Source organism: Electrophorus electricus, chromosome 6 (genome assembly GCF_013358815.1).
Source record: "Electrophorus electricus isolate fEleEle1 chromosome 6, fEleEle1.pri, whole genome shotgun sequence".
In the NCBI taxonomy this organism is placed as follows: domain Eukaryota; kingdom Metazoa; phylum Chordata; class Actinopteri; order Gymnotiformes; family Gymnotidae; genus Electrophorus; species Electrophorus electricus.
In genome coordinates, this window is record NC_049540.1 from 21,158,793 (window position 1) to 21,172,782 (window position 13,990).

At 42.8% G+C, this 13,990-nt stretch overlaps 1 protein-coding gene across 1 annotated transcript; it reads right to left on the reverse strand.

Annotated features, from left to right (window-relative positions):
• Nucleotides 1-535: 535 nt before the first annotated feature.
• rasgrp2 (RAS guanyl releasing protein 2 (calcium and DAG-regulated)) lies at nucleotides 536-11,853 on the reverse strand. Its single transcript, XM_035527034.1, is given in 17 exon segments — nucleotides 536-601; nucleotides 1,053-1,211; nucleotides 3,938-3,974; nucleotides 6,498-6,639; nucleotides 6,768-6,883; nucleotides 6,992-7,099; nucleotides 7,393-7,473; nucleotides 7,670-7,951; nucleotides 8,376-8,492; nucleotides 8,696-8,869; nucleotides 9,437-9,578; nucleotides 9,895-9,934; nucleotides 9,937-10,025; nucleotides 10,303-10,359; nucleotides 10,927-11,029; nucleotides 11,283-11,453; nucleotides 11,709-11,853. Coding segments are annotated over 16 exon segments (1,776 nt in total). The 5' UTR covers nucleotides 11,353-11,453; nucleotides 11,709-11,853; the 3' UTR covers nucleotides 536-542.
• Between the last annotated feature and the right edge of the window lie 2,137 nt (nucleotides 11,854-13,990).

Here is a 13,990-nt window from a genome sequence, read left to right on the forward strand (position 1 = left end):
TATATTGTAAGCCATCACAATGAGATTTTTTTTGTGTGTGTAGAAATTAAAGACACACTTGAACATAATGGGAATTGTGGAAATTTGCTAAGATGATAAAAAATTATTTTATTGTACCTGATATTAACAAAAAGATTGCTTTTATATACCAATAGCCATACATTGGGCAAATAAAGACTTTACAGCAGTGAAGATTTATTTAAATGCATTTCTTTCAAGGTTGCTGGCTTTACTACAGTAGTGGTAATATTCACCATAGACACAAGCCAAAGTATGGATTACATCGCAACTTCCAACACACGCAGTTTGGAGAAGCAGTAAAGATGCTTGTCTGCGCACTATGGGTGAGCCAGTTTCACAGGCAGACTGTTGTCCTTTGGAAGTGAAAGATGATAAATATAAGTAAACAGATAGATATCAGTGAAATAAATCATTATAAATAAGTAACAAGTTTGCATGGAAGATTATATTCCCTTTGTTGTAGTAAACTACATATAGAGTGGGCACTCACGTTTGACTTTTGTATATTCTTTTGTTCCTCATCAAAAGTGTTCATCAAACACTTCATCCTCTAGATTCTCCTGGATTTCCTCTTTGATGACTGAGGACAGAGCAAGAGTAAAGAATCTTAGAGCCTGCGGAATACAGAACAATCGAAAATACTGAATTGAAGATTCACAATTGGTATCTCTCCCAATGTCACTGTGCTTCAGTCAAAGATTCACAGTCTTCAACCAGGATCCTTTGCCTGGATAGACAATGTGTATGTACAAACACATATTGCACAAACATACACAATGTCTATACATTGTCTATGACCGTGTGTGTGTGCATGTGTGTGCGTGTGTGTGCGTGTGTGTGCGTGTGTGTGCGTGTGTGTGTGTGTGTGTGTGTGTGTGTATGTGTGTGCGTGCACGTGTATGTGTGCGTGTATGTGTGTGCTGTGCACGTGTATGTGTGCGTGTATGTGTGTGCATGCGTGTGTGCGTGCACGTGTGTGTGTGCGTGTGTGTGTGTGCACGTGTGCGTGCGTGCGTGTGTGTTTAGTGTACCAGTGCACTCAGGTTTGCTGTGCTGTCCAGTAGAGGGAGGCAAGCTGAGAGATCGGCTGATCAGTGGAACTGGAGAGTCAACGCTGAAACTTTTTGTCCGTTTACGACACTCAAGGGCCAAATTGCTTCGGCAGTCTTTATGACAGCTAACCCCACATACTGACAGAAAGAGCGGAGGACATGATGTACATTTCTATATGAAGGGAGCTGTTGTCATTAAAAGTGCTATATAAATTTAATAATCAATAATCATATATATGTATAAAATTATTGAATTTATATAATTTATATAAATTCAATAATCAATAATCATATATATATAAAATTATTGAATGTATATAATTTATATAAATTCAATAATCAATAATCATATATATATATAAAATTATTGAATTTATATAATTTATATAAATTCAATAATCTTATATATATATATATATATATATATATGATTTATATAGCACTTTTGATTACCGCTTTTGATTATCTCCCTTCACATAGAAAACATTTAACAAAAAAGACTTTAAAATAATACAATAATAATACAATTTATTACAATTACATATTTGCAATATAGGTAAAATAAAATCTGTAAATACAGCCTGCATTTAAAAACACCTCTAGAGTTTGCGTTCCTATTATTCTGCATTGGCCATAATAATCACTACTTTGTAGTCATTGCAAAACTTCATAAATCGAATAAGATTAGTAGAAGATGCTCCGGCAGCAGATTAGCAGACAAGCAACATGTTGCAGTTGTCTAATCTGGAAATTATAAAACCAAGAGATTCGTTTCTCCGTGCCATGTAGGGTATGCATAGAGCTTCTTTTGCATATGCTTCTTAAATGATAATATGCAGTTTTAAAGATGTTACTTATATGCTACTCAAATGATGGCCCTGCCGTAAGGGCTACAGTACACCAAGGTCCGTGGTTGCTTCATTATTTCTGGTTTATCAAAATTCAGAAAAGGGACAGTTATGATCTTCCAGACTTTTATATCTTTGACACAATTATCCCTTTTGTATAAATGTGCTGCTAAATCAGTTCCGGCTGAACTGATTAGTGTAACTATGTGTTATCAACATTTCCGTTGTGAATGGCATGTCCAAGGGGCTGTCTATAAGAGAAGACCAATAACAGGACTAAGATATAACCTTGTGGCACACCCAAATGCGCTCTTTTAGGCTCAGAATAATCCCAATGCGTACTAATAAACTGATTGTGGTCTATCACATAAGAACGTGCTGGTCTAAACCTGCTGTGTCCTGTTTAAAAATCATGGTTGATGACAGTGCCTTGCAAAAGCATTCAAACCCTTTTAAAATGAGATTCATCTGGATTGCAAATGACAGATTTTTAGGGATCAAGCATGTAGTGCTTGGAGTGCTGGATATTTTCTTATTCCAGTATGTTTATTGCAAAACAATATTTTCTTAAAGGACCTTTTCAGAGATAAAATTTGTCAGCAGAAAAAATGGTATTTGTATAAGTATTTCCCTCCAAGCCAGTACTTGGTAGTTCTCCCTTTGCTTCAATAATAGCCTCAAGTCTGATGAGGTACATTTCTTCCATATTGGCATACTGCTTGGAAGTGATTTTCAGTGTGCTTGTGTTTGGGATCATTGCTCTACTGGAATGGGAAGTTTTTTAGCAGCAACATACATCTGCCTATAGTTTGTACCTGTTATGCTTCCTTCACCTTTTAAAAGAGGCCCAATCCCCGCCGAGGACAAACATCCCCATAACATGAGGCTGCCGCTCCCATACTGTTGAGGCGGCATTTGTTGAAGAATGGGTTTGCGCTATACATACAGTTTTGAATTTTAGCCCAAATCCTCCATGTTTGTCTCATTTGATCATATCCCACGTTATCTGGGCCGCTACGATGCTTTCTGGAAAACTCCAGACGGGCTTTGATGTGTTCTTTCTTCAGCGCGCTACCATATGGACCAGTTGTACTGACTAGTGCACCGTCACTCCGGTTTCAGCCACTGAACTGTCTAACTCCTCCAGAGTGATTGCTGGGATCTCTGCAGCTTCCCTCACAAGTGCCCCTCTTGCTCTGAGGTTTTAAAGGATGGTCTTGTTTAGGCAGCGACTCGGTGGCTTGCCACAGCATCCATTTCCTCACAGAGCGTACTGGGATATCCAAAAACTATGCTGAATATTATTTTGCAGCGTTTTCTATCTCGTGCATGTCTATAACTTCACCTCTAATTTCAGTGGAGTGTTCTCAGGTCATTTTCACAGCATTCCTTAGGATTCAGAGTCTGACTAATGGTAGTTGAATTAAGGGGGTCTTTTATCCGGGAAAGGTCAACTTTTTAATTATTTGCAGGTAGAAGCCAACTGTAAGACAAGTGTGTGTTTTTTAGGACAATATCTTTTCTCTGAGTAAACTTGGGACCCTTCTCAATGTTTTTTCCACAGTATATTTCACTTATTAATTTTTGTCACAGAATATTTTCTCATGGAAAACTAATATCACTTTAAATTAATTAGTTTTGATCCTGAATTGGATTGAGCAGCTTATAAGATGAACGAATGAATTTCGAAGGTCAGTCTTTTCTAATAAAATATGGCACATAAAAAAATATTAAAGTGGTATGATTTTTAATAGACTTCAGTACTTTTGCAAGGCAATGTAACCCCCCCCCCCCAAAAAAAACCCCCAAACATATCTAAGATATGCAGTAGGTCATTAACCACTTCACCCAGTGCTAATTCTGTTCTGTGATGCTTGCAGAAAAAACTGAATAGATTCAGTTTGAAGGCACTTCATACTAGAATAATTTGGCCTGGTTTCTAAAAATCCATTGAAAACATCACTTAAAATGACCATAAGTAACAATGTGTTTATTAAATAAATATAAAAATCATACCTTTGCATTTGTATCTTTGCTTGTGAAATCCCCAAATCTAAAATAAACAACATTAGACCAGTTAATACTAATTGTTCCAAAAGATGAAAGCATGAAGAAGCAGCTCATATATTTATCTGTACGGGGTTTTAAAAAGTGCTCTGTTGGTTTTAATGGCATTGGCTGAAGATGTGAGATTTGGACTGATAACAGGAAGCAAGAGAATGGGAAGTGGTGAGAGCCCACACCCTCCTGCATCCTCACGACTCCACCTGCTCTGAGCATAACAACATCTTCACCACTCCACCAGCTCTGAGCATGACAACATCTTCACCACTCCACCAGCTCTGAGCATAACAACATCTTCACCACTCCACCAGCTCTGAGCATGACAACATCTTCACCACTCCACCAGCTCTGAGCATGACAACATCTTCACCACTTCACCAGCTCTGAGCATGACAACATCCTCATCCTTAGTGCTGAAGTCAAACCTCACACAAATAAACTATGCATTCCTGTTGCAGTCTTGCACGTTATCCTACTTGCTGCTAGAGTACTGTACTAAACCAGCACTGTACTCTGAACTGTTCTGGCTGCTACCGGTGACTGTTATGTTCAGGGTAGCATGTCACTAATTCCTATGCAAAACTCGCTTTACATATGCCCAGTACTGTGTACTGGACTAAATAATTGCACTGTCTACTCATTTTGTATTTGTCCTGTCCTGTATTTATTATTGTTTATTTAATGACATTTTTGCACTATATTGGACTGTTTGCACTTGTGTAGCATGTTGTCTGTTGCACTGTTGTTTTGTGTTGCACCATGGTCCTGGAGGAACATTGTCTCGTTTTTGTTGTGTACTTGTATATAGCTGAAATGACAATAAAACCTTTTTGAACTTTGAACTTGAACCACTCCACCAGCTCTGAGCATGACAACATCCTCACCACTCCACCAGCTCTGAGCATAACAACATCCTCACCACTTTACTGACAACATCCTCACCACTTCACCAGCTCTGAGCATGACAACATCCTCACCACTCCACCAGCTCTGAGCATGACAACATCCTCACCACTCCACCAGCTCTGAGCATGACAACATCCTCACCACTCCACCAGCTCTGAGCATAACAACATCCTCAGCACTTCACCAGCTCTGAGTATGACAACATCCTCACCACTTTACCAGCTCTGAGCATGACATCCTCACCACTCCACCAGCTCTGAACATGACAACATCCTCACCACTTCACCAGCTCTGAGCATGACAACATCCTCACCACTCCACCAGCTCTGAGCATGACAACATCCTCACCACTTTATCAGCTCTGAGCATAACAACATCCTCACCACTCCACCAGCTCTGAGCATGACAACATCCTTACCACTCCACCAGCTCTGAGCATGACAACATCCTCACCACTTTATCAGCTCTGAGCATAACAACATCCTCAGCACTTCACCAGCTCTGAGCATGACAACATCCTCATCACTCCACCAGCTCTGAGCATGACAACATCCTCACCACTTCACCAGCTCTGAGCATGACAACATCCTCATCACTTTACCAGCTCTGAGCATGACAACATCCTCACCACTCCACCAGCTCTGAGCATGACAACATCCTCACCACTCCACCAGCTCTGAGCATGACAACATCCTCACCACTCCACCAGCTCTGAGCATAACAACATCCTCAGCACTTCACCAGCTCTGAGTATGACAACATCCTCACCACTTTACCAGCTCTGAGCATGACAACATCCTCACCACTTCACCAGCTCTGAGCATGACAACATCCTCACCACTCCACCAGCTCTGAGCATGACAACATCCTCACCACTTTATCAGCTCTGAGCATAACAACATCTTCACCACTTCACCAGCTCTGAGCATAACAACATCCTCACCACTCCACCAGCTCTGAACATGACAACATCCTCACCACTTCACCAGCTCTGAGCATGACAACATCCTCACCACTCCACCAGCTCTGAACATGACAACATCCTCACCACTTCACCAGCTCTGAGCATGACAACATCCTCACCACTCCACCAGCTCTGAGCATGACAACATCCTCACCACTTTATCAGCTCTGAGCATAACAACATCCTCACCACTCCACCAGCTCTGAGCATGACAACATCCTTACCACTCCACCAGCTCTGAGCATGACAACATCCTCACCACTTCACCAGCTCTGAGCATGACAACATCCTCATCACTTTACCAGCTCTGAGCATGACAACATCCTCACCACTCCACCAGCTCTGAGCATGACAACATCCTCACCACTCCACCAGCTCCACCAGAAATATAGAAAGAACTATAGCTGTAACATGGAGTATTACTATAATCATTAGGTTCATGACGTCATCATCACATAATAACTAGCCATTAGATATACTCTTAGATTCTTAAATAGCTGAAGACATGTCATTTCCATCAGTTAGAGCCTTAAAGGCATAACATGGATGTCTCCCAAGCACTGTTCCTTACTCCGCTCGGTCCCTCTCCCTTTTCCCTATGACATGTGACATGTGGTTCCCCCCGTTCCCCTGTGTACTCACAATCCCTGAGCAGTGCTGACACACTGTGGGTTTGATGCAGCTCATGGCTGCAAAAGTGTGCACGAAGCCCATCTTATAGTTGAGCACGGAGCTCGTTTTGGTGAAGTACTCGATCATCTCCTCTCGGCTAATCTTACCATCTCTGTGGGGGGGGGGGGGAATGAGAAAGTGAGGGGAGAGGCTAAACCATGCTAGAAAAATGTACAATAAGCGCTCGTTTCTATGATGGTTATGGAAATAAAAAAGAAAGAATGCTTCCTGTCCACTCACTGGTTTTGGTCCAGCTCGTCAAATTTGCTGAGGTAGGGAAAGTTATTCCTGATGGTCTCAAATTCTCTTTGAGAAACGTAGCCATCGCCATCCGTGTCAAAATTTTTAAACACAGACTGAAACATAATACGACAGCTTACTATTTCCTTTCATTACACACAACATATTTGCTCCTTTTAAAATATGAAAAGGATTAATGAATTAGTCATATGTGAATAACCTGCCTCCACCATCTTCTCAATGTGTTTGTTGATGATGACTGGATCAGCCTTGGGTTTGACGGAAGACGCCCACTGTTCTATTAGAGGAGATTGGGGCTTAGAGATGGATGCCTAATAAGCCAAAAAAAAAAAAAAAAACCCCACAAAGGAGCAGTCAATATTGCAAAAGACAACACGGCACTGGGATTAGTGTAAATGACTGCTGTCTGAAGACTGAAAAGAGTAATTGCAGGGTAGTGGTCCAATTTCTCAGCTGCAAGTCCAAGTAAGTGGATTATGTAATCAAAATCAGTACATTAATCTGTCAAACTGAGTCACGAGTGGTTGTAATTGGGAGACTAGGTTCTATCACTCGGCTCTGATTGGTGCTTTGTGTAGACCTGATGGCAGGGGGAGGAACTCACAGATAATTTCAAGCTGCGTGGTTCTCTCTGCAGAGAGAGCTGATAGATCTCCTCCTCTGAGTGGTACTGGTCGAGAGACACCTAAGATCATTCAAACACAAATATCTGCATTACCCCAAAACCCAGAACAGTCTCAGTTCATCGAACACACACAGTAACAAACACAATAATACTCGTAATAGCCTCCACATGAGTCATATGACATAAAAGGCCGCAGCTTTGCTAGCAAGCCTCACCCCTTGGGGAGCAGTCTACCCACCCTGCACCTGGCCCTCACCATGAGCAAGTTGAGCAGATCTGGGTTGGCATCGATGTTGGGTGGCGTGCTCTGGACCTGCGCCAGCTCCTGCAGGATGGCGTACAGCTGTCGGGTCTTGGTCAGGTTGACGCGGCTCTTCCCTGGGTCAGCCCAGTCAGGCAGGGCCACGTGCACAGCTATCAGGTCCTTCAGGTGCACGCCCAGAATCGGGAAGCGAAAGCCGCTGCACTCGGAGAAGTGCTGCCGGTAATGGCTGTAGTTCCCGCACGACGTGACCAGCTCTGCCAGCCCATTGAACAGCTGATAAGACACAAGACAGCCAACGTGTGAAGAGGTGGCGAGGCAGCACGCCTCATGTCGAAAAGGGAGGATAAAATCGAGCCTGATCAGGCCTGCCATGACAGCAACTGTGCTGAGATACCTGATATCAGGCATCTGTCTCTGCGGTGCTGCTGCTGCCTTGGAAGATGCTGCATAGTGTAAAAACACTAACTGATACTGACAGCATAAACGCTACTGAAGGGACCCTGTTATTACTTCCTTTTGCATCACCTGTGAAGTCATTTTATACTGCAGCAAATTACAGATTATGCCTTCCAACCAGCTTTATTATGGATTTAAATCCGATTACTGTCACGTTCATATGCCAAACAGTCATGGTGGGTGAATTCTCCTCTAACCCTGTTTTTAGCAGAAGCAGATTTGAATTCTGTATGGCTTTTACCTTCTGGGCATCGTTACCAATCAGTGCCTGTGTAGCTTTGAGTCTGGAGATGGAGCTGTTACTCAGACCCCCAACAACTGCCATAAGAGTGTTGAAGTTCTGCAGCTCTAGAAGTTTCTAAACACACACACACACACACACACACACACACACACACACATACAAGCCAGATAAACAGGAAGCACATCTACATACAAAATGTCAAGACCCTAGTGATAACTTAAATGACTTAGGCTTGAACAACCAAAGGAACTTGGCTGACAATCTCCGAAAATGTTAAGATGTCAGGAGAGGTTTCCTGGAGAAAGAGGGAGGCTCACCTGGGCCAGTTTGATGAAGTCAGTGATGACAGTGGCTCTCTGCTGGGCTGTGGCTTTACTGAGCACCATTATCTGAATCCACTGGGACACGCTGTTGAAGAGGGTGATGAATCGCTCCAGAATGGGGTTATCCACAGTACAGCCATGCGTCACAAAACTGTGATAATCCTGGAACTGCAGAGGAAGTTTAATTACAAACATGGAATATATGTACATTATATATAAATATGTCTGGTGAGTGTGTGTGTGTGTGTGTGTGTGTGTGTGTGTGTGTGTGTGTGTGTGTGTGTGTGTGTGTAAGGATATGGAATATGTATATTCACATACTGAAACACCGATTGCTTTTTTCAGCTATGTTTAAAAACTCATTAGCCCATGAGGCTATTGGGTTTCTAAACATAAGCACTTTTTAAAGTGTGTGATTTAGAGTCAAGTTCTTGCTTAGGGCACCACAGTTGCCAGAGATACAACAGCCCGGCCTAACAGCCAGCAGCAAGCCAACATCACTGACATCCACTCTGGGATCGACTCAGGAGCCTTCGGGTAACTGGAGCTGAGCCCTCTCCCTAGACACTCTGGGATTGACTCAGGAGCCTTCAGGTAACTGGAGCTGAGCCCTCTCCCTAGACACTCTGGGACTGATTCAACGAGCCTTCAGGTATCTGGAGCTAATCCCTATCCCTATATTCTCTGGGATCGACTCCCAGCGGTCCACTTTGGCAATGTGAGCTGGAGCCTCACCAGGATCTTGCAGAAGGACTTGTACTCCATGAAGGTGAGGTGCTCTGCCAGGGTCGAGGCATCCAGGTGGTCAAAGAGAAGAGACGCCTTGCTCTTCTTCTGTACAAACGAATTCAGCTGTCGCTTCCATTCGTACGATGGGCTGGAAAAAATAATAATACGCCGATGCGCTCTTTGCTACTGCACAGCTTATTACCTTTCATCACAACCTGTTATGACATGATACTCTGACAGTACCCACTGGAATGACAAAGAAACATTACGATCCTCTCTCATACCTAGCACCCAATAGTATACCAGGCCACACGTGCAGCGAGTTATTCATAGAAAAGGCCTCTAATGAGCAGCGGTTACATCAGTCAGAGGAGCACGCAGCAGGCCGTGGCAATCTTTACGCCAGCGTGATGGCTGCACTCGGCACCTCACCGCAGCGGCAGGTGGACGGGCCTCGCACTCACAGGCTGTCTATGTCCAAGAGGACACTGCGTCTCACGTCCTGTTCTCCTCCAGCTGCTCCTTCAGACAGCGCACCAGCCCGGCCAGCTCCGGGCTCAGGTCAAACTCAGCCGGGAACTCGTGCATCCAGTACCTGTGGGTCGGAGAGGAAGGAAGGGTGGAGGGGGGGTGGGGAGGAAGACAGAAGAGGAGAGAGTACAGAGCCCAGTAAAGCATGAAATATGTCTGCTTTTTCCTCTAACAGAATGAGTGGGCTGTCTCACCTCAGCCATTTTCTGTGAACTGTGACTGTATTTTGGTGGATCAAACTCCACCTCCTGTTGTCACATGCCTTATTTACAGTAATACATCAAAACGCAGAGCTCTGCTTCAGTTGCGACATATTTCAGCACATTTGAATCTGAACTCACTTGACAAGATAACAAATCTGCAATTGGCGACTGGCACTGCATTCCTCCTCCTGAGACCTGCGATATTGTTATGGAAAACCTCCATTTTTATCAGTGCAATTCAATCTAAGAAACATGGGGGAGTAGGGTGGAGCTTATGAACGACAGTAGTAGAGTGGAACTTGTGAACAGTGGTGGTAGGGTAGAGCATGTGAACGAAGTGGTATTGTCTGTTCTGCTTCCCTTTGCTTTGCAATTTGGAGCTCATGCTCCATCCTACCACCACCGTTCATGACCTCCATCCTACCACCACCGTTCATGACCTCCATCCTACCACCACCGTTCATGACCTCCATCCTACCACCACCGTTCTTGACCTCCATCCTACCACCACCGTTCTTGACCTCCATCCTACCACCACCGTTCATGACCTCCATCCTACCACCACCGTTCATGACCTCCATCCTACCACTGGTGTTCACAACCTCCATGCTACCACCGGCGTTCTTGACCTCCATGCTACCACCGGTGTTCACGACCTCCATGCTACCACCGGAGTTCACGACCTCCATGCTACCACCGGTGTTCACGAGCTCCAGATTGCAAACCAAAGGGAAGCAGTGTAGAGCTGTGTAAGAAGGATACTGGTGCAGGAGCTTCTTGGCTAGTTCGGTGGAGGAAAGATACCAGGGATGCATCATGAGGAACATGCGCACCAGAGACTGGTCCTTTATGACCCCTTCATCATCTGAGAGAGAGAGAGTGTAAGAAGGGAAGGAGCTGTGAGACTCACTGTGATGCTTAACGTTAAAACTGCTCTCCCTGCGGGTCGGACGGGAGCAGTTACAAAAGCGAAGGACAGCACAGCAGCTCGAAAGGCAAGTGAAGGGTGGAAAAAGAGAAGCACCTTCATGCTGAAACAGAAAACATGGAGGGGGAGGGGGGCAGTAGACGAGCTGAGAGGTCATAGCACTCGCGCGAGAGCGAGCGGCACCACTGACCAAAGGCTTTGATGCAGGCTTCCACCAGTTCCTCCACGCTGGCCGACTGATCCAATGACACGCTCTCCATCCTCCTCTCTCTGCTTGTCTCTCTCGCCCTCCCTCTGCCCCTATTTCCCCCTCGCGATTTCTCCACGCCTTCGCTTTGATCCCTCTGTCACTCTGCAAATACTGCGTGCAGCACCATGTGAGTCAAAGCAAACACAAGGAAGAAAAGGAAGGATCTCGTCAACTATATGGATATGAGTGCCATAAGCAGCTCACGTAAAAATAAAACAAGCTCTCACTTCCTGGAAAAGAGTTGAGGCAGAGAAGACAAGTTACTGTATACACATGTAATGATTTTTGAAGCCCAATTTTTATTAAAATACAACTAAAGGACACTTAATACTGAATATTATAAGAATTTATGATATATTTCCTTACCTTTAGAGCTTCTGGCACCAACAGTGATTAATGATTAATATGGTTATGACATAAAAAGGAAGGAAACTTGACGCTTTGGTCACAATCTCACTGACTGGCTGTGAAACTCTGAGAGAGAAACACTGTGTACTTGAAAGTCACAGAAGCTGAGGCCCACTAAGGGCTGTGCCTCACCCTACAGCTGTATTTTACACTTCATTTCCTGTCTGTTGTGAAATATACAGCCATTGCATTTCCTGTTATTAACAGAAGAGTTTCAATTTTTTTCTCAGGTTCTTGAGGTCATATTTACCATTCTGTGGATTGACATTATTTTTGGTACATTTTTATTATTTTTGAGAAGTTGTGGAATTAATGAATAAAGTGTTACAATTTTAAAACATCCTCACTAAAACGCCTGCTAAAAATTCTGCTATTGTTAAAACACACACACACACACACACACACACACACACACACACACACACACACACACACACACACACACACACACTAACTTACTCACTCATTTACTCATGTTAGTACATACTCTATTCATGTGGACTGGTTATTTTAAAAAAAAGGACTTAATCAAGTGTTCATGAGATCATTTAACTGGTCATGAAATTGACTTTATATTTCTAAGTATATAAGTATATTTTGCCGCGTGCAGGGGGGTTCACCCTCGTTTGTGGCCACGCCCTCCGTGATGGCACGCACCTGCACGGGGTTTACCGTGGAGTGTCTGTCTATTGAAACCTCCGGCAGTGCGTGCCTCAGCCTTGGTGATTGGGGTTAATGTCGTTTGCTTCTGTCACATTGGTGTTTAACTGTTTGTGTTCATGTTCTATGTCGTTCGTGTTTAATGCCATTAAATGTTACACAAAGTCGAGGGAGTCTGTGCGTCTTGTTCCGCGGCACAAGACGCACAGGGCCCTGCGGCACTCGGGTCAACGTTACACTATGATTATTTACTCGGCAATACATTTTAAAACTTGGTGACACTTGTGTGTTTTTAAGCATAGCGTTCCTGTTTCAGATCCAAGCAGCACACCACGGTGGCGCTAACTGACCGTTCTTTTCTCCAAATAATTTAGTGTGGATTTAGTGATTTTTTTTTTCTCCGCCTAGTACAGCATATTTCTATGAATGTATTCTTTTAAAATTCAAAACGTTTCCAAAATGTAAACACTTGAATAGACAATGTTGTTCTATCACCACAAAGGATTGTTTCACTGCAGTTACCCTTACATTTATCGAGTGCAGCCAAGCTGAAGTGTGTCCTGCAAGTATTAGGCGATAAGAGACTTAACCCAGTTATTTTTCTGAGTTTTGTCAAAATGGAGCTCAGGTAGAATTAGGTAGAATTAAGTAGAAATAATTCAGGTAGAATTAGTCCCCTAATTCCCCTAGTGGCTGACATGTACAAAGGACTTTAATAAAGCTTAACCAGACACTACAAATTTCATTCAGCAATATGGGAAAACTGCTTACAGACACCTGGTTAAAACATATCTAGATTGGGCTCAAAGAAATATTGTTTCTTTTTTAACATATTTAAATTTTGCATTAATAAGCAATATGTTGGGGGTTTTTTAAGGCCTACTGGTGAATGAAGAAAATACGTGTATTCTGAGCTTTCATGCCTATAAACCTTCATTTTATAGTAGGCCTTTTAAAGTTAGCTGTAAAAATCAATTTTCCTTGTATATAGAATGCCCTGACATTTTATTATACTGTCAAACCTTTAAAGTACTGCTTTTATGATTATTAACTTAATTCTTAAGCTTGAATAGAAATTCCAATGTTATCTTTAAAAAGGGACTATTGAAAAACTATCACGAATAGACTGCATTCACGTAGCTGCTCTTTATGCTTTTCATGTATTACTCTCTTGTATTACTGGTTTGAGGCAGAAGTTGTAAGGGATAATTGGACATTTTTAATTGATGCGTCTTCCAGCAAGAACAACACAAACAAACTTTGCAGAGAAAGTGAAAAAGTACATACTCCATTTGTGATGTTACTGTATAAATAAACAAATAAAATTGAAAATACTTTTTTTGGTCAATTTAGATAGCAGGGTTGTCAATGTTGTTTAAATAAAACAATAATCTTAAATCAGGGTAAACATCAAGTGAATAAAATAATTATAACTAGTATTATAGTGAATAATTAGTAAATAACTAGTATAAAAGTGTCGCTGTGAGAGCACACTGTAGATGAGACTCATAAGGCATGTCTTTCAAATATCACGCCCTTTGGAATGGGTCTTAGGGGCTATTAATGTCCCGACCTTCTTG